At 35.4% G+C, this 18589-nt stretch overlaps 1 protein-coding gene across 2 annotated transcripts; it reads left to right on the forward strand.

The window, feature by feature from the left end:
* The first annotated feature begins 1919 nt into the window (after nucleotides 1-1919).
* LOC110285063 (serine protease inhibitor Kazal-type 6) lies at nucleotides 1920-15115 on the forward strand. 2 transcript variants are annotated; one of them, XM_021151092.2, is made up of 5 exons: nucleotides 1920-2053; nucleotides 4945-4967; nucleotides 11593-11667; nucleotides 13759-13874; nucleotides 14876-15115. In XM_021151092.2, exons 1-5 carry the CDS (start codon nucleotides 1996-1998, stop codon nucleotides 14919-14921), a joined length of 318 nt encoding a protein of 105 aa, XP_021006751.1. In that variant the 5' UTR covers nucleotides 1920-1995; the 3' UTR covers nucleotides 14922-15115. The 2 variants fall into 2 exon arrangements, with proteins under 2 accessions (XP_021006751.1, XP_029328037.1); XM_029472177.1 differs by lacking the exons at nucleotides 1920-2053; nucleotides 11593-11667 and adding an exon at nucleotides 4318-4503.
* Nucleotides 15116-18589: the final 3474 nt, after the last annotated feature.

An 18589-nucleotide genomic window follows, 5' to 3' on the forward strand; every position in this document is an offset into this window, starting at 1 on the left:
GGTGAGTGACTCTCAGGACTCAAAGGGAGGACCTTAGATGAAATGTCCTACAATGGGGAGAGAAAGCTTGTAGAGCCCACCTCCAGAAGAGGGTCAGGAAATCAAGTGAGGGATGCGATTGCCATCCCACAGTCAAAAACTCTTGCCCATAATTGTTCCTGTCTGACAGAACTGCAGGGATGAAAATGAAGAGGAGCCTGAGAAAAAGGAGGCACAAATTGGGATCCAGCTCCAAGTGAGGCCCCAAGGCCTGACACGATTACTGAATCCATGGAGGGCCCACAAAAAAGGGCCTAACATAACTGCCCTCTGAAAGACTGAATAAGCAGCTGAAAAAGTTAGATGCAGATATTTACCCCCCAATCAATAGACAGAAGCTGCTGACCCCTGTGGTTGAATTAGGGAAAATCTGGAACAAGATGAAAAGGAGGGTGACCCTATAGAAGGACCAGCAATCTCAACTAACCTGGACCCCCAAGATCTCTCAGACACTGGACCACCAACCAGGCAGCATACACCAGCTGATATGAGGCCCCTAACACATATACAGCAGAGGACTGCTGGGTCTGAGTTCAGTCAAAGAAGATACACCTAACCCTCAAAAGACAAAAGTCCCCAGAGTGTGGAAAGGTCTGGTGGGATGGAGGGGGAGGACATCCTCGTGGAGATAGGGGTGTGGGGATGAGGTATGGGATGTGGAACAGTCAGAGGGTGCACTGGGTAGGAAATACTTTTGGAGTATTAAAAAAAAGATTAAATAAATTTTTTAAAAATCCATCCTAACTCATGGAGTAAATCAAATAAAAAATTTCGAGTAATTTCCAAAAGAAGTTAAAATGTCTTGTGAAAAAAAGGAACATGGGGTAGATGCATTTTAAATCATGAAGAAGAAATAAATTATTTGGCAAATAACATATAGCTTAGTTACGAAGAGTTGGCAATAATCCCTTGTATTTCAATTAGGTGCATTTTCCACAATTTTTCTATATACTAACTTGCTATATTTACTTTGGTGTATTTTAATTAGCACATTATATTTTTGAGGCACAATTTCTTGTTACAACTACAGCTTTCCCCTCATTCTTATTTCTCTTCTCTGTAAAGAGCTATTACATCTTACCCTAAGATGTGTCTTACATTTAAACTTCCAGTGATGTTTACTAGGTTCATTTAACTTACACAGAGATATATTTCCAAATGTTTGAAAATTAGGCTATCTACAATAGCTTCAATTTTTAGCTTATAGAATTAAGGAAATATTCAATATGCTCTAGTTTAAATTCTCAATTCAATAACTTTTCACGTTTTAACAAAGTAAAAATAATACATTTTGTTTTTTTATTTAAAAATTAGAAATCACTATTATTTGGCTGTGATGGAGATTTTTAAACTAACAAGCTAATCCCTGTTTTGAAATGTCCATTCTGATGAGGCTCTGGTGACAATGTACCTTCTCTCCTTTGGGTACATCCTTACGACTTGGAAAATTCAAGTTACACCCAGGAATTCCATTCACCTGTGCTTACTCATCTGGACCACAGCCACATAGGACCTGTCTGAAAGAGACATTTAGAGGAGTAGAACTCAGCCTGTGACTCACTCCTTTAATGTAGTGGAGCCTTAGAGGGAAAAGGCAGGGGGGATGTATTGGTTGTTAGGAAAATGTAGGTTACTAGAAGAAAATAACATCCTCCATTAATAAGATCTAAGGTGCGACTCACATAATTGTTTTCCTTCTTAAGATTGATGAGACTCACGAGGCATTTCTTTAAGCTGGTGACAGATCCTCATAAATGCCTAAAGTGTATAGGACTGCATGTGGCTTTAGAAGGAGATTTTTATAAAGAAGGTGGAGATCCCAACTCCCTTCATGCTGTCTCTCTCTTGCTATATATATAAATGTCTGCGTGTGTATTCTAGGGTTTCTGGGAAGAGTCTTGACAGAGAACCTAAGCTGAGCGAAGCAGCCTTGATCTGAGTGAGCTAACTGGCACCATGAAAGTAGCAGGTGTCTTTCTGCTCCTCTCTCTGGCTCTTCTCTGCTTTTTCTCAGGTGAGTTTTTTCTTACAATTAACATCCCATAGTTACATCAAAGCAAAAAGGAGAAGAGGAGATCTTTTTCACATGTCAAAAAACTAATGATTTTTTTTATGTGAGAGAGCAGTTAAGAAATAATATCATAACTATGACTACAGTAATGATGGTGATGACGGCGATAATGGTAAGGATGAGAAGTGTCATTCACAAAGCATAGGTGCTCTGGGCTTGTACTAATGGCTGCTGTAGATCATCTCTGACCATTTTGTAAGAAGTCTGTATCCCTGTTCTTCATGTAGGAAACTGAGGCATGGAGAAGGAAATTGCTAACCTACTTTTAAAAATTCTGTGAAATTTACAATTTGTATTGAGGTCTTAACGACTTCACAGTTGATGCTTATTTGTAAGAACAAATCTAGAAGACAAATAATTGGCATTAAAACTAATCTTGGCTTTTCAGGGAAAAAAAGCTCATTCTTGTCCTTTTTTATTATACCAGGGAGACTCAAATGATTGAAATTGAAACAGGTAGACAGAAACTCAATTCGAATGCGAAGCTTTCTTTCTTTCTTTCTTTCTTTCTTTTTTTTTTTTTTTTTTTTTTTTTTTTTTTTTTTTTTTTTTTTTTTTTGGTTTTTCAAGACAAGGTTTCTCTGTAGTCCTGGCTGTCCTGGAACTCACTCTGTAGACCAGGCTGACCTCGAACTCAGAAATTCGCCTGCCTCTGCCTCTGCCTTCCAAGCGCTGGGATTAAAGGTGTGGGCCACCACGCCTGGCTAATGTAAAGGTTTCAAAAGAAGTTATTGAGCCTTAGAACGAAGAAGCATGTGTAGCAAGACAAGTGAATTATTCTTCAAAGAGGCAATATTTTAGACCACTTAAATGAACAACAAGCATGCATTTTATCAGCTGGGGTAGCTCAGAAACATACCCTAAAGCTATTCACCTTGAGAAGAAAAAAAATGCATTTGTAGGTCAAAGGAAACCCTTGATGAACACAGTCTTTTATATTTACTGTCTCTTCTTTTAGTCTATTGGCTAGTGGTCAGAGTGTCTTTTAAGATGAATAGACCATGGCACAGTTCCATCTTTCCCACTACAATCCTGCATCAACTAAAGAAATTTCTCAGTCTTCTAACATACTAACACTCCTGTGTAACTGCCAAGAAATGAGACTAAACTTGAGATGTGGCATGCTTCCATGGGTGATATATCATTTTCTGGGACCGTAGATGATAAACATTGTGGGTCCAAGGTTTTGAAGTTACTGATGAATTGGAAAACAAATCAATGAGGTAAAGTTGATAGAAGGTCTCTCTGTAAAATGTATATTAAGATTAGATAAAAGATACTGCAATATTGTTGAGTAAGTTTATCTGATAAAACATAACTATTCCAAAAATATTTTCCTGAGGTAGCAGAAAGTTAGACCTATGTTAAAACTTAGTCCCTCAAGTCAGTTGTCATCCTTGGCAGCTTACGTTTGTAAAGATGAATTTACGCTAACAAGATCTAATTGCCTGAGTTCTTCAGAATTAATATTTCACAAACACACAAGATATCATTCAAGGAGTAGCATGCTCAAGAAAGCTAATGTTACAACTGTGAAAATGAATTTAAGTCCTAGTATTTCATCATACAGTTCTGTAACCTGAGTTTCTTTTTCTTGTATAAACTGAAAATATAGAATAAGCACTCCTATGTGGGGAATTAAATCAGAAAATGCATATAAAGAGCTTGAAATAGTAGAAGGGGCACAATAACTATTCAGTAAATGTCTTATATTAATGTTATAACTAAAATACAGTAAAGAGCAGCTTTTCTTTAAGTATGGTAAATATGAATTTAGTTTCTGCCTTGCTGTTTCCTAAATGTGAAGCATGGACAAATCCTTCCTTTTCCAAGTAGAGGTTTTTCAAAGTAAAACATTGACTGGAAATTACAATAACTAGATTTCCAAGAACATAAAAAAATCACTGACAGGGTTTACAAAACTTCAGACTCTCCAGCATTGACTAGTTTCATAATGTATGCCCTCCAAGGAAGGTGTCAGAAGGCTCTGTGTCCATAACAATCACCCATTCTTCCAGTTATGACACATTACTGCTGGGAAAGCTTCAGGAAGAAATGATGAGGCCCCTATAAAATTTAAGAGCTGTGGATTTTTCCACATTCATTAATACTTTACATTGGAAATATGTCTGCCAAACATCCCTAAGTGCTGGCCCATGTTGAAGGTAGCATTAATCTGTACTTCCTCACTGAAGTCTTAGTCTTACATGCACGAAAGCTCTTGATGAATTCCCACCTGTCAGAAAGCACCACATATTCAAAACCACAAATATTAATATGAAGAGAGAAGAAGAGGATGAGAAGACTACATAAGAAACCATCTTCAGGAATTCAGAGAAATAGAGAAGGCACAAAAAATGAGGGATCAGAAAGAGGATGGAATCAGTCTTTAAGTATGTATACATGGGTCATATCTTTAAGATTAATTTTTGATAGAAAGCCCAGATGAGCAATCCTGAGTTCAGCAAATAGCAAACTTTCAACTCTGCATGTCACGTACTTTGACAGAAGGCAAGGGAACTGTTCCTTGAGATGCTGGTCAGAGGAGACTTTCCAAGACCACTTCTGTGAAGTAAGACCAAGAATGATAAAGTCACTCCCATCGTGGATGAAAAGTGAGACCAAGGCTGTCATGAATCTCTAGATCTTAAACCGCTCTCTTTCACTTAACCCTGATTCTCAACAAAATAGGTGAGCAGACTTGAAAATGAGCAGACCCTCTAGGTCTTTAGGACATGGCCAAGAGCTGCTAAGTGCATATTGCTACTAAATCTGCAGATCTCTTTTTGCACATTCAGAAATTACAGTGTTCGGAATTTGTGCTTTTTTTCCAGGTGCCTTCAGTCAAGGAGGACAGGTTAGTACCTATCTGTCTCTATTTTTCTGGTCTAGGTAGTATATGACTGCTATTCCTTTGCTAAAATGAGATTTACCTATCCTATGAAAGAAGTTAGGGAGGGTGGAGAGAAATGCCAAATTTAGAAATCACATGTAACAGTGAGATTTTAAACTACAGTTTTTCATCTTACAAAAACTTAAGTTTAAAGGAGTTCAAATCTACATTTTTATACATTGACAGGGTGCTGTGTTATTAAACAAACATAGGATGGGTATGAAATAAAGTTTATGTCCTACCCTTAACTTAACCAGACTACTGAACTAAAAAGTTCTCAGTTCTTCAAGCTGTAAATACCACAGCTATTAAACTATGCACTAATAATCACTCTGCAGAATTGCAGTTATTATTAAGCTTCACAAACAAGGCAAAGATCATTTGGAATACTATAAACACTATATGTGAGTTAGTTACTAATATTTAATTCACTCCCTTCCATAGAGTTAGAAGAGAGGTCTTTGGTTTGTTTGTTCGTTTTGTTTTGTTTTGTTTTGTTTTGTTTTGTTTTTACAGAAATAATTAATGAATATAGTTCTGTGTATGAAGCATACACCACATTTAATGCAAGTTGCTGTTAAAAATCAGAATGGGCACAAATTTATTCATTAAGCTATTGTTTTCTTTGTTGTATTGTTTTGCTTTTGGTTTTGGTCTTAGGTTAATTCAACGGCATTTTTATTGTGCTTTCATTTAATCTAACCATTGAAAACTTGTACAAACAAATGATGCTTGCCCTAAATCCCTGCTAATTTTGTTGGGCAGTTCAACTTGATTGGGGTATTAGCTTTTCTGATCTTAGAGTATCCAAAATTTTCAGATAGTATTGCCAACTGATGTGTCAAGTTAAAAAAACTCTGGTGTATGCATCATATTCATAAGCTTATTTTTATTAATTTTAGCATCTCACCAATTAAGCTTCATCTTAAATTTTATGGTGTCTTCTAATTTGTCCACATGTGTGTATGTGTGTGTATATAACACACAACATATGTGATTGTGTTCTTATATGAGGCTGTATATTCTATAATGTATGTACTCAAATAAGTGTCATACTACAGCTTATACTAAATTTAGAAGCAAACCAGAAAAAAACATAAGTCAGCCAACATATTTCATACTCCATTAGACTGTAAAATAAGATTATCCAGCTGCTGCACATAAATCTACATAATTATAAAAAAAACTGACATTTAACCCCAGGTTTATCATTAACCCATATGTCACTTCCTTTCTTGGGAATTTCATTTCTGAGAGTTTACTAGTGTTTTATATTGATCGGGTATTATTTACCAAATACGTATCCTGTCTTTTACATGATTTAAGTTTTATGGTCTGCTTGCTTTAGGGTCAGCTGACATTCTTTCCAAATACACAGATCTTCATGTAAGACATTGGAAAACAGTTGAATTGCATTCTAAACAACTGCACAGATTATACCTACACAGAACAAAATCTAGCAATTTAAGAAAAATGGAAGGAAAACAAAACAACACAAAAATCAGTTACTGAGCTAGACAGTGAAAGACTGGCTTTGGAGTAAGACAATATGAATGAAATGTAATTCAGTTATGTGTCATGTGCTTTGGTTGTTTTTCTCTTCTCACTACTTCTGTTTCCACATCTTTAAGATGAAGGTTGAGATGCAGTGATATCTAAAGCTTCTTCCTTCTCTAAATATTTGAATTGTTATGGACCAAGGCTGTTGTCTACAAACCATAAAGCACAAGGAAGGTTTTGCTCTCCAAGACCACACCCAAGCAGCCCTACTCTTCCTTCTTGGCCAGAGGGAGAGTGGGACAGAAGGATTTACTAATGTTAGTAACATGCTGGTTCATGTCAGACCCAGGCAAGACAAAAGGATGTCAAGTTTCCACAAGCGCTCCAACATTCCATCACTCAGCTCATTCTTCCCATGCCAGGAATTCTGACCATGACACATCTTCTGGGAGATTATAGGGTACAGTCCTAATTATAGGCCTTTTCAAAGTTCATATTCTTTTACAACCATTCTTCAAGGTATCGGGGTGTGTTTGGTTACACCCATATGTGTAATCTCAACTCTAGGAAGGCTGAGGCAGGAGGAGAATCTAATTTTAAGACTAACCCTGTTAATGGAATGAATATCAGACTGGACAAGCCTAGGCTCCAGACAGAATGAATGTTTTCTGGTTTCCTATTTTTTTCTACTTTCAAAGTAGATTGTCATACCCTTGAGAGTCATTTAAATGTGTGGCCCTACCAACTGTTTCTTCTGTAGAGTTTTGGCATAATTAAATACAGTATTTTAAGATAAAGATGATTAATTTTAATACATTTATAAAACATTGTTCCATTACTAAGATGAGTTTGAAGTTCTTGGCTCTTCACAGTCCCCAAGGTTTTACTTAAAATTAGTGTATTAACAATACTTAAATCTAGTTTGGATGTGTTAACATCTGCAATGTAATCAGAGATGGAAAAATTTTGAAGCCTGAGAAGTCTACCAGCAGTAAGAAGTGGGTGGAATCAAGTCCCAGGACTGCTGGGTCCATATTGACTTAGCTGCAATCAGGTGTAGAGAGCCATCATGCAGTCTCTGTACATGGTTTTGAGGAGTACTTTCTTCTAACAAATTTGATGTGATGATTATTATTGCCCTGTCTTATGCAAAAAAGATGGTGAACATTATAATTTCTCCAATTGTAGAAAGGTTGATACCAGTAGAAAATCTCATATAGAACTGAACTTATAGTACTGATTCAGACAAGAAATATTAAAAACTTTTATAGGTAATAAATTGGAGCAGCGAAGAAGTGAAGAAGTGAAGTGAAGAAGTGAAGAAAGAAGAAAGAAAGAAAGAAAGAAAGAAAGAAAGAAAGAAAGAAAGAAAGAAAGAGAAAGAAAGAAAGAGAGAGAAGGAGGAGGGAGGGAGGGAGGAAGGAAGGAAGGAAGGAAGGAAGGAAGGAAGGAAGGAAGGAAGGAAGGAAGGAAGGAAGGAAGGAAGAAAGGGACATTTCAAAGGAGAAATTGACAATGTCAGAAAGAGATCTGGCTGAGAAATTTGAAGAGTGGAGCTTCCATGAAAATCGAACCGTAAAATACAAGGCTGTTGAGAGGAAAGAACACATGCTTTAGAAATAACTAATTCTTAACTATGAATTGAACTGGTAGTTACAGGTTTCTTAATCCACTTACATGAAGATTAGAGAATGAGTTACTGATCCTGGCATGAGTCAGGATTATTTGAGAGAGTACATACATATTCTTAAAGAAAATCAAGTATTTAAAACTCCTTGTAAATAACCACAGCCATATTAAGGAGAGGAAAAAACAAAAAGTGAAGATGAAGGGAGCAGACATATTATAAATCTTGGATTTTTTTAAAGATTTGGGTGATCAAGAAGTGCATAAGAAACTAGTAAAAGTTTTATTAGCAACCAGAGTTTCTATTCTCATAAGCATCACTTTTGAAGAGCACTGCCAAAACAAAAGGGGCACATGAAAATGGGAAGTTTGTCTAGATCAGCAGTTCTTAACCTCCCTAATGCTGTGACCTTCATGTTGTGGTGACCCCAAACATAAAATTATTTTCGTTGCTATTCCATAACTGTAATTTCGCTACTGTTATGAATTTACAGAATCAATGTTTTTTTTTTCTGATGGCCTTAGACAACCCCTGTGACAAGGACCTTCAACCACCACAGGGTCAGGAACTACAGGTTGATAACGACTTCTCTAGATAGAGATGGGTTTAGAAGACTGGAATTTGATGAAAGATGGAGTTTGAATTGACTGGGTTTTATTTTCACACAGGAGAAATTATATCATCTTCCATCTAAAGTCCATGTGCTTTGTGTGCGAGGATGCACATTTTCCTTGGGTTGATTTATTTGTACATTTAAAATGACTAAAATATTAATCATCTCGAGTCTTTAGTTGACTTCACAAGAATATATGTTCAAATTTCAATAAAAGTAAACAATTCAATGGTCTCTATTAATAAATATGACTAACCTGGGCACTGAAATGCCTTGCCATTCTTGCAAAGTTTAGGAGATAACAGTGCTTTGAAGAACCACAAGAGGTCAGGCCAATTCTCAGTTTGATACCCAAAACCCTGATAGGACTCAAAGAAGAATATCAAAGAAGATTAAATGAAATTTCTTTTTAAATCTGAAAAAAAATCCAAGAAACATTCAAAATAAATCTTATTCAAACATGGAAGCAACCACACCAACATTCTGGTATATGATACAAATTACCTGGCTGATGTTTATGATAACACTCCATCAACAGAAAACTTTATACAACTCCTTTGAGGCATTTTCATCCGATCCACAGGGCACTGTAGTTCTCCTCACACTCTTAATGTCCATGAATGGGACCTAAGTGGGGAAATGGTAACCTACCATCTCCTCCATCTAGATTTGCTTCAACTTCCAGGAAGGAGCCCATCATTTGGCTGTCATTCAAGGGTTACAGCCAAATTTAAAAGAAGTTCAGGCACATGAAAGGCATGCCAGTAATAACTCTTAATATTTTTCTTCATGTGGTGCTGCAGACCCTCTGGGTCCCGTGCCTGCGTAGGAAAGAGTCTCTCGAGCAGATGGGCAAAGAGTCGGATGGGACTGACAGAATCAAGCACACAAGAGAGGTGTCAAATCTGAATGTAATCTCTTGGTAAAACATGAGACTATTATATTACAGCGAATATCATAAATTGTAAAACATAACAGATACGGTACATTGAAGTTTCCCAGGTGCAAGAGGAGTGACTTTAAAAAGACTATATTTACTTAGAGATAAACGCCTGCTTTAGCCCTGACCAGGCAAAAGTTTTATACTTTGTTAATTGCTCCAGGGGGTTTAACTCTTGACAGGCTTCAAGAGTAATGTAGTGTCATTGACCCTGAAATTCTCTAGGCCTTGTTAAATTATATCTAATTTGGAGAATTTCCATTATCAGGATAGTATATCAATTTGCTCTGGTGTGGAATGTAGTTTGTAGTAAATATTTCTATCTCAGTGAGACTTTTAGTCTCTTTTTGCAGATAACTGAGCTAATGNCTAGTNTTTTATTNTTTTATGGTAGANCTAAATTAGTTACTGAATNGGTTAAGCTCCTTGCTGTTATCTGGGATCTTAGAACACTGGGAAAGGCTTTAGCTATGTTAGAATTCAATCTTAAAAGGCATTTACTATAAGGTAATGCTTAATAGAGTGCACGTGAATCCATACATTAAACTAATGCGGTGGGAATATGATAATTGTGGGTTCAGGATAAAATGCTAAACCTCTGGGAGAAGAATTACCATGGAACTCTGATCCTCAAGAACAGCTTCCAGGCTTTACGCCTGCCAAACTGATCCAAGCTGGAGGGTCAGACTTTCATCAGACCTCCAGCACAAAGTTCTAGGAATTCATTTCTCATGAGCAGCTTTTTTGGCATTACTGCCTCAAGCTGGCTCCACCGGAGTACCTTGGCAATGTGGTAGAAGCTATGTTTTCATTTTATCCCTTAGACTACCTTGTAGAAGGTTTTCTTGGTTGGTTGGTTGGTTGGTTGGTTGGTTGGTTGGTTGGTTGGTTGGTTGGATTTGTTTTGTGTGGTAACTACACTGATGTTTTGTGCCTCTGTAACAGGTTCCTCCTCTGATTGCTCTGATCTTCCTTAAACTACCCAGTGATTGCAAAAGGTTTCTTAGATAAAGAAGAAGCATTGAGTCAAAAAAAGACGATATTTCCCATCCAGCTCAAGAACTAGAGACAGAAAAGCTTTATTTAAGCCTCTTCAATAAAAGAAGTCATTGTTACTTTACAGACAATCCAAGCTAGATAGGCCACTGTATAATATCTACTCTCATGGAAAAGACCATGTTCTATGGATGGAAAAAGCAAGGATTTGGTTTTCTTTAAAGGGTTAGCCACTGGAAATTTGACCATTTTCCAATGAGTATATGGGCAGCACAAATTGGAGTTGGTTGGTTATTTTGATTTTATTTTGTTTTGTTTTGGGGAAGGGCACAAAGGTGGAAGGGTGGACCTGGGAGGAATGGAAAGTGAGTTTGATAGGGGTGCATTGTATAAAATTCCCAAATAATTCATAAAAGTATTAAGTTGGGGAAAGGAGAAGGGGCCCTTATAAGGAGACTGCTTTCTACAATCCAAGGAAAGATCATTTCAAACATGCAACAATGATTGTGGAAATCCTATGCCAACTATGATCTCTGAGACCACCCTGAGAACCTGAGAGCAAGCCAGGTTAGGTTTTTGACGGGTGCTTTCTTCATTGAAGTAAATGAAGAAAACTGACTTAACTGTTGCTTCACCTAAGATAGCACAGCCAACAATGAGAAAGTTCTAGAAGATGACTCTTAACTCTTGAAATGCCCCACTATTTAGCAGTATGGGAGCTGTCTGTTCTGAGGCAGTTTGTCCGTATGTCAGCTGATCCATGTGAATTTGTTTATAATAACTGTTTGCTCTTCCTGATTTTTTCCAGTGGGCAGGGGAAGGTAGTAAGTGACTTGAGGAAGGCTGAAAGGATGAGAAATACTCAAAGTAAATGCTCTCCCCAAGTGTCTGTCTTACTATCTACTTTTCAAAGGACAAAAGAGGCTGGATCACAAGATCAGAGGGCCGATTTCCAGGGAAAGGTGTCTTAAGGCATCGTCTCTTTCAAGTAAGAGACTTTCTTGTTTATTTCCCTTACTCTCTGGGATTCTAGATCCAGGTATCTTTTGCTCAGCTTGCAAACAACTGGTGTTTTCCTCCTGTGCTCTTTGTCACACATTGTGCCACAATTATATCGTCTCTCCTTTCCTCTCTAATGAAGATACAATGATGTGTTTACTGAAATGCTCTTCATTATCAGTTCCTTGTCTGACCAGCATCCAGTACTATGCCTTCTATACTTTGGTTACTCATGGAGCATTTGATGAATAAATGAAATATCAAAGACAACACTGCAGTTCACGTTCTTTTTGGTCGCAATGCTATAGCTGTGAACATGTAGGATAATGATTTAATTTTTATAAAGTTTTGAAGGGAAAATTTCCTTAGGGCATATATCATTCTCCAGATTTTCTAGATTTAATTACATTAGAAAACATAAAAGATTATTGATATAGAAGGAACATCAGAGGATGAGTTTTTATTTTAGCAGAGAGGAAGATAAGCACCACGCTACCTTACCTGAACACTATAACATTCCATGTTTCAACAACAACAACAACAACAACAACAACAAAAATGTGAAATTGATGCTCTCAGGTGTCTTAAACTGGATGTACATATTTATCTTCAAATGTGAATGTATGACTATTTTATTGAAGATTCTCCCATGCAAAATTCAGACAAGCTTGTCAGTGTATAATGGTGTCTGCCAATAACTAATATCCTATTTCTAAAGAACCAAAAGCATAGATTTATGTATAAGTATATAACACAATGTTACAGGATAACATAGGTAGAGGGTACTAAAATTTTCTATAGTGAAGCTGATATACCCATTACCTCACACTGTTAGTCATTGTTTGTTTTGAGGTACTAACTATTAAATCTACTCAGTTAGCTGAAATTCTGAATACAATGCAATTTTAATGCCTGTAGCATTTATATTGTGCTCTAGAACTGATAAGCTATATCAGTGAAATTTGTGTGTCAAGGATAGAAAGTGATATGAAGTCTGATTCTCTCAGTCGGGATGTATTACTATTCAGCTATAGTGGATTATTGGAGATTCTGCACCCCAAAATGAGAAGTAATAGATTCAATCATGGATAAGCTGCCCAGTTTCCAGCTGTGCTCTAGTCTCTCTCCCTGGCATTTAATATAACTCTGCATACTTCTAAGGGATATTATTAGGTTCAACTGAAGTAATGTGTTTGAAAATGATCAACTTTTATGGAGACATTGAAAATTATAAGATTGTTACTTAAATGGAACTAAAAAAAAATTGAAGCTACTTTCCTTTGTTTATATGTAAATAACACCTCACTGTTCCTAGCTGATATTTGTAGGAGTTTTATTCAATGTATTTCATATTATTAATACCTTGGAAATAAAAAATACATCAAATATCAATTCTATTATTCTTACATTGACAGCCATCTTACTTCTAATAATCACATTATTTTATTAGTGTAATTAATAGGATAGGTTATGAACAGATACTACCATGCTTTTCTGTGGTAGCTGATTTTCATTACACATAACAAAGGTTCCCATGAGACTGAAATCTCAGGATCTTTCTAAACATGGCAACTTAGGGGCCATTAATAAATTACTATAATAGTCAATAAAGTTCAAAGTCTGCAAGAAGATTCTAGGAGCAAATTAGGGTAAAAACCTTAAAATTGTTTTCAATATATAATGAATGGGCATTGCATCTAGTGGGAAAACCAACAAGCTTCAAGTAATGTCTAGAAACTTCCTTGCAAGGATTATCCATACTTCGCTAGTATGCAGAAGTACTATTAAAATATATTAACATAATGCATGTGATCAAAAAATAGGCATGTATTATCCAAAATTACTCTCAACTAGATCAATTTAATGTTGGAACAAAAAGTTTTATTTATAGCGTTTGACCTTTTTAATTTATTCATCATCATCATCATAATAATAATAATGTATTTCCCAAATTGCCATAAAAGTCTCAGTGAAACAAAATGTTCTACATATCTATTTCAGGATACAATAAATTAAGCTTCTGCTCCAAATTACCAGTCCGTTAGATAGGATGTTACTTATAATATTTTTTCCATTGTAGATTAATTGTGGTGAGTTCCGTGACCCCAAGGTCTTCTGCACTAGGGAATCTGATCCACTCTGTGGCTCTGATGGCCAGACATATGGGAATAAATGTGCCTTCTGCAAGGCATTGGAGTAAGTATGGTTCTCATCACACCTGGGTCTGGTGAGCAAAAACTTCCAAAGTTAAAATAATGGTTTTACGAGATAGCCTAGAATATTCTATCCATATCTCATACAGAGACTGACAAAATTATCTCCTAGTAAATGGATTAAAAATAAAGTCTCAAAAATTGCAAAACAAATTATTTCAAAGCATTTTAACTACTCTGTATTTATTATAATGCATTTTGGGGATTTCTTTGTACTACATTTTGCATATAACAATTTACCTTTAATAACATTTGTATTTTTATCATTTTAGTTTATTTATATATGTGTTTTGGCTGCATGTATGTCTATGCACCATGTACATGCTTAGTGCCAAGGGAGACCAGAAGAGGGCATCAGACTCCCTAGAACTGGAGTTATGGGCTATTGTAAGCTGCCATATAGTTTTTGGGACTCAAACCTGGTTCTTCTGCAAGAGCAGCCAGTGTTCTTAAACATTGAGCCATTTTTTTGCAGCCATTTTTTATTCAAAAAACATTTATGATGTCAATATAGATTTCAATATGTAATGAACATATTAACATGTGACCTATTTTCTCAACAGAAGTCCAGGGAGTAGGGTGAGATTTGAATGCATGAAAGGGACATATACCTAATAAAACCTGCATATGCAGCCTTGTATAAAATGCAAAATGCCTCAATATTTGATTAATTTTTTCTGCTAAGACAGACCTATGACTTGTCATTTATTGACATCTTTTCTCTTCCCATCTATCTTTCACTTTTCTAGAATGAGTTACAAGTTTCAAAAGTTCTAAAGATTAACAAACTAGATTGGCTTAAGATCCATTTCTTTCACCAGTAGATGAGGATATTTAAGTAACTTCTGCTAAATAGCAATATACATATCAACAAAATCCAATAATCGTATTGGTGGTACCATATTTAAAGCTGCCCTGGGCTCTATGACAAACACTAATGATAATGCACTAAATCTATATTTATCTTTTTTTATATATATATAGGAAAAGCTCTGGGAAGATCAACCTGAAGCATCGTGGGAAATGCTGAATTAGAGCTGGTGTTTTGTGCCACGTTGCCTGTCTGCACTCACACTTATTTTTTTATTTCTGCTTTTTTTTTTCTCTAGCAAATGCCATAAATTCACAAATAATAAAACACAACTTTTTCTCCATGTGGGTCTTATGTAGGTCACAATGTCTATTTCCTTTGACTTGTCAATAAAGAAAATCCTGCAGAATTGATTACATTTTGGTCTAAGATTAATATAACAAACTGGTACACAAAGAATAACGAACATGATTCATTAATTTGAGTCAATGTCCTGCTTTCCTCATCAAAATACACCACCCACCACAACTGAGCCCAGCAAAAATGGTTCCTCTCTTTCACTTTTGAAATTTGCATGGTAACAACAAACCTAATACTAATATGATTCTAAAATAAGTTATTTGATTACGAGATTACAAGATGTTGGTGCTTCTTAATTTCAGGAGAGATATTTTATATAAAAACGAAATATACATTGTCTAAGGAGCTTATTTTCACCTTACTTTGAAATAGTGTATTTGGATTTTGTGATATTCAAAAACAGTATTTGCCTTCCTGAAAACAACCTGTGGCATTCTGAGCAGGAAGTAAAGAAATGCTCAAACTGAAGAGTGGATATTTAACAAACGTTGACTATTCGGTAGAGAATATGTGAGAAAAAGCTCTCAAAAGAAAGAGAGCTTCACTGTAGAATGGAAAAATTGTATAAATCATTAGGAATCAAAAGACATACAGCAATTTACTTACATGATAGAGAAATCAGTTCCAATTGTAAGAAAACTAAGGATCACAAGAGTCCTTGTTATAAGCCAGTCATATACCATGTAGCTTTTCCATTCTATGAAAACCCACAATTTTCATATATAAATTCATCTCATTCTGAGAAATTGTCAGGAAAGTCTTGGAATCTAGTCATTTAAATACTTTTATGGACTAGAATATGATTTTTACAAATAATATCCTCCTGAAGGACATTTTTGTTTAATATATATGAAAATTTCCTTAAAAGCAATGGCTTTCACTCTGCTGAAAAAAAAAAAAAAACTTTTCCTGGGTGTCCAATCTGGAATAGATTCTGTTCTAAATGCTTACAGTAGCACCTGTGAATGGAAGTAAGAAGAAACAATATTTCTTCAATAACTAGTTGGATTTACATTAACTAATGGAGAAATAAAATGAAAAAATATGAGACAATAAAGATGATAAATAAAAACGTAGTACAATGGAGTGTGACACATGCTACAGAAAAACATTAAATAGAATCAGTTAATATGGGTAGAAAATTCTTAGGGAGTTGTGGTAGCTAAAGGCAATGTTATATATGGTGGTTAGAGTCACTCTTACTGGGAAGACCTGGAGATAAAAGACTTGCCCAAGCAAGGATCCTAAAGTAGAACAAAGGGAGAAGCAGATCCTATCCTTGAGGTTGAAGAATACCTAGTTTGTTCTAGAAGATATAATGAAGCTGAGTAAGATTTTGTTGAGTAGGCAAACAACAGGTGACCAGGGAAGAGAATCCTGAGTCCAAAATGTGTGGCATGGAAGTAATTGTTCGGGCTTTGGCTTTGGCTTTGACTGTGATGTATGAGGTTTTATGTTTTTCGGTTTTGTTTGGTTTTGGATTTTTTTTAATTTATTTAATTTATGTATGTGAGTACATTGATGATGTCTTCAGACACACCAGAAGAGAGTATCTGATCCCATTACAGATGGTGGAGAGCCATCATTTGGTTGCTGGGAATTGAACTCAGGACACCTGGAACAGCAGTCAGTGCTCTTAACCGTTGAGCTATCTCTTCAGTGCTATATATGATGTTTTTAATTATGATGTTTTAAATATGTTAAGATTATATATCTGACTTAAAGATCAGAAGATTTAGCTCAGTGGAAGAGCACTGGCTTAGCATGCACATGACCCTATGTTTATTCTTTTGCACCACAACATAACTATATACATAAATACAATTAAAATCTTAAATATATTTGAGGCATGTAGATATTACCCATTATGAATATAATAAAAAATCTAGGCACACTGTTATGTTATGAGTAACTAGAAATACATTCAAGAAGTAAGTTAGGTCATGCAAGGAAAAGCATATAGACATTTGTTTCCATGTCTAAAGATTATCCCCTTTAAAAAATACTATTTTATAAAATGTAATAAAGATACAGAGATAAGAGAGAGAAATGCAACACAGTGTGAAAATCATGGCTCTTAAAGGAAATTATAAAATTAATCTATTTTTCAGTGTTCACCCCAGTCTCCAAAATATTAAGATTACAAGAATGAACTACTAAATTTGTTCAAGATACAGGTTAGAGTTGAATAAATTCATTTTAGCTTCCTTAGCTTTACTTTTTAACTTGCAAGATGAAGATAAGCTACCTCCTTATATAATGAATAAGAAGAAAATGAATTTTGTTCACCTAGCATTGTTATATGTAACAAGAGGTAATATACAGTGGCTGTGATTATTATGTTCAGTTACCATTTACAGCATAACAATGTGTATATTGCTATGAAATTTTTTTCATATATAATGTAATAGTTTTAAAAATATTTAAAGACTTTTTAATATACCATTTTGGAATGCTTTATCTCAGCTAATTTTGTCCTGAATGTGTGTAAGCTGAACTGCAGCTTCTCATTTGGGAAATCATGTCTTTTTACTTACTTTAATTTTATTCAATAAAATAAGTTGGCTATTTCTAACATAAACATGCAAACACTGTGATTGCTAACAGACTTACGGTGCTTCCATGGAATACTGTTTCTGAGCAAATTCCATATCTGTCTCTCACTGGCTCCTCCTGCCCAAACAGACCCCTCTCTCTTATCCTCACAGTGAAGACTCCTTTCACCCCCTGACTTGTTCTTCCCAGAACATTTCTCCTATCATCTCCTGCACAGTCTCCTTCTTCCCTTGCAAACATCTCTAAGCTATATCCTAACGCTATCACATATCCTAAGGCTGAAAAGTAGAAAACTAACATTGTCTGAAAGTAGACAAAATAACATTTCTGGCTCTAAAATATATCTTAAAGAAAACCAGAAGATCAGAAGTTACATTTCTTAGAAGAAAAAGGTAATCAAATAATAGCAATCAAAAATGTAAATATTAGGATTATAGGGATGTATACATTCATCAAAGATCACGATTTTCATGTTAAGAAAGTAAACATTTAATGATCTTAACTATGGCACGCACAAGCACTGATGCCTATAATATAAACTACATGAAAAATGTAATAATAGAAAAATGAAAGGAAATATGCAAATGGTCTTAGAAAAAGACAAGCAAAGGAAACAAAGAGTAGAAAGTGACTTACCAGGGTCAAGAAAGAGAAGAAATTGGGAGAAAAGAAAATAACGGGTTCTGGTTTTGCTTGTATGGATGAGTAAGTCCTAAGACACTAATCCACATAGATAGCTGTGATAATTTAGTATTGATACTAAAAATTAGTTAAGAAAATGAATTATAAGTATTCTTACACATGCATGTAGCCATTAGAGTGGCTTATGTGCAATCTTTCAATCTAGTTCTTGTTTTTCTAGTCTTCATATGCATGTGATTTATGTCTTAAATACATACTTTAAAATAAACTTAAAAAGTAAACGCATATTACAATTCACTTGTATGAATGTTCTCTATAAAATCCATGAA

Source organism: Mus caroli, chromosome 18 (genome assembly GCF_900094665.2).
Source record: "Mus caroli chromosome 18, CAROLI_EIJ_v1.1, whole genome shotgun sequence".
Taxonomy (NCBI): domain Eukaryota; kingdom Metazoa; phylum Chordata; class Mammalia; order Rodentia; family Muridae; genus Mus; species Mus caroli.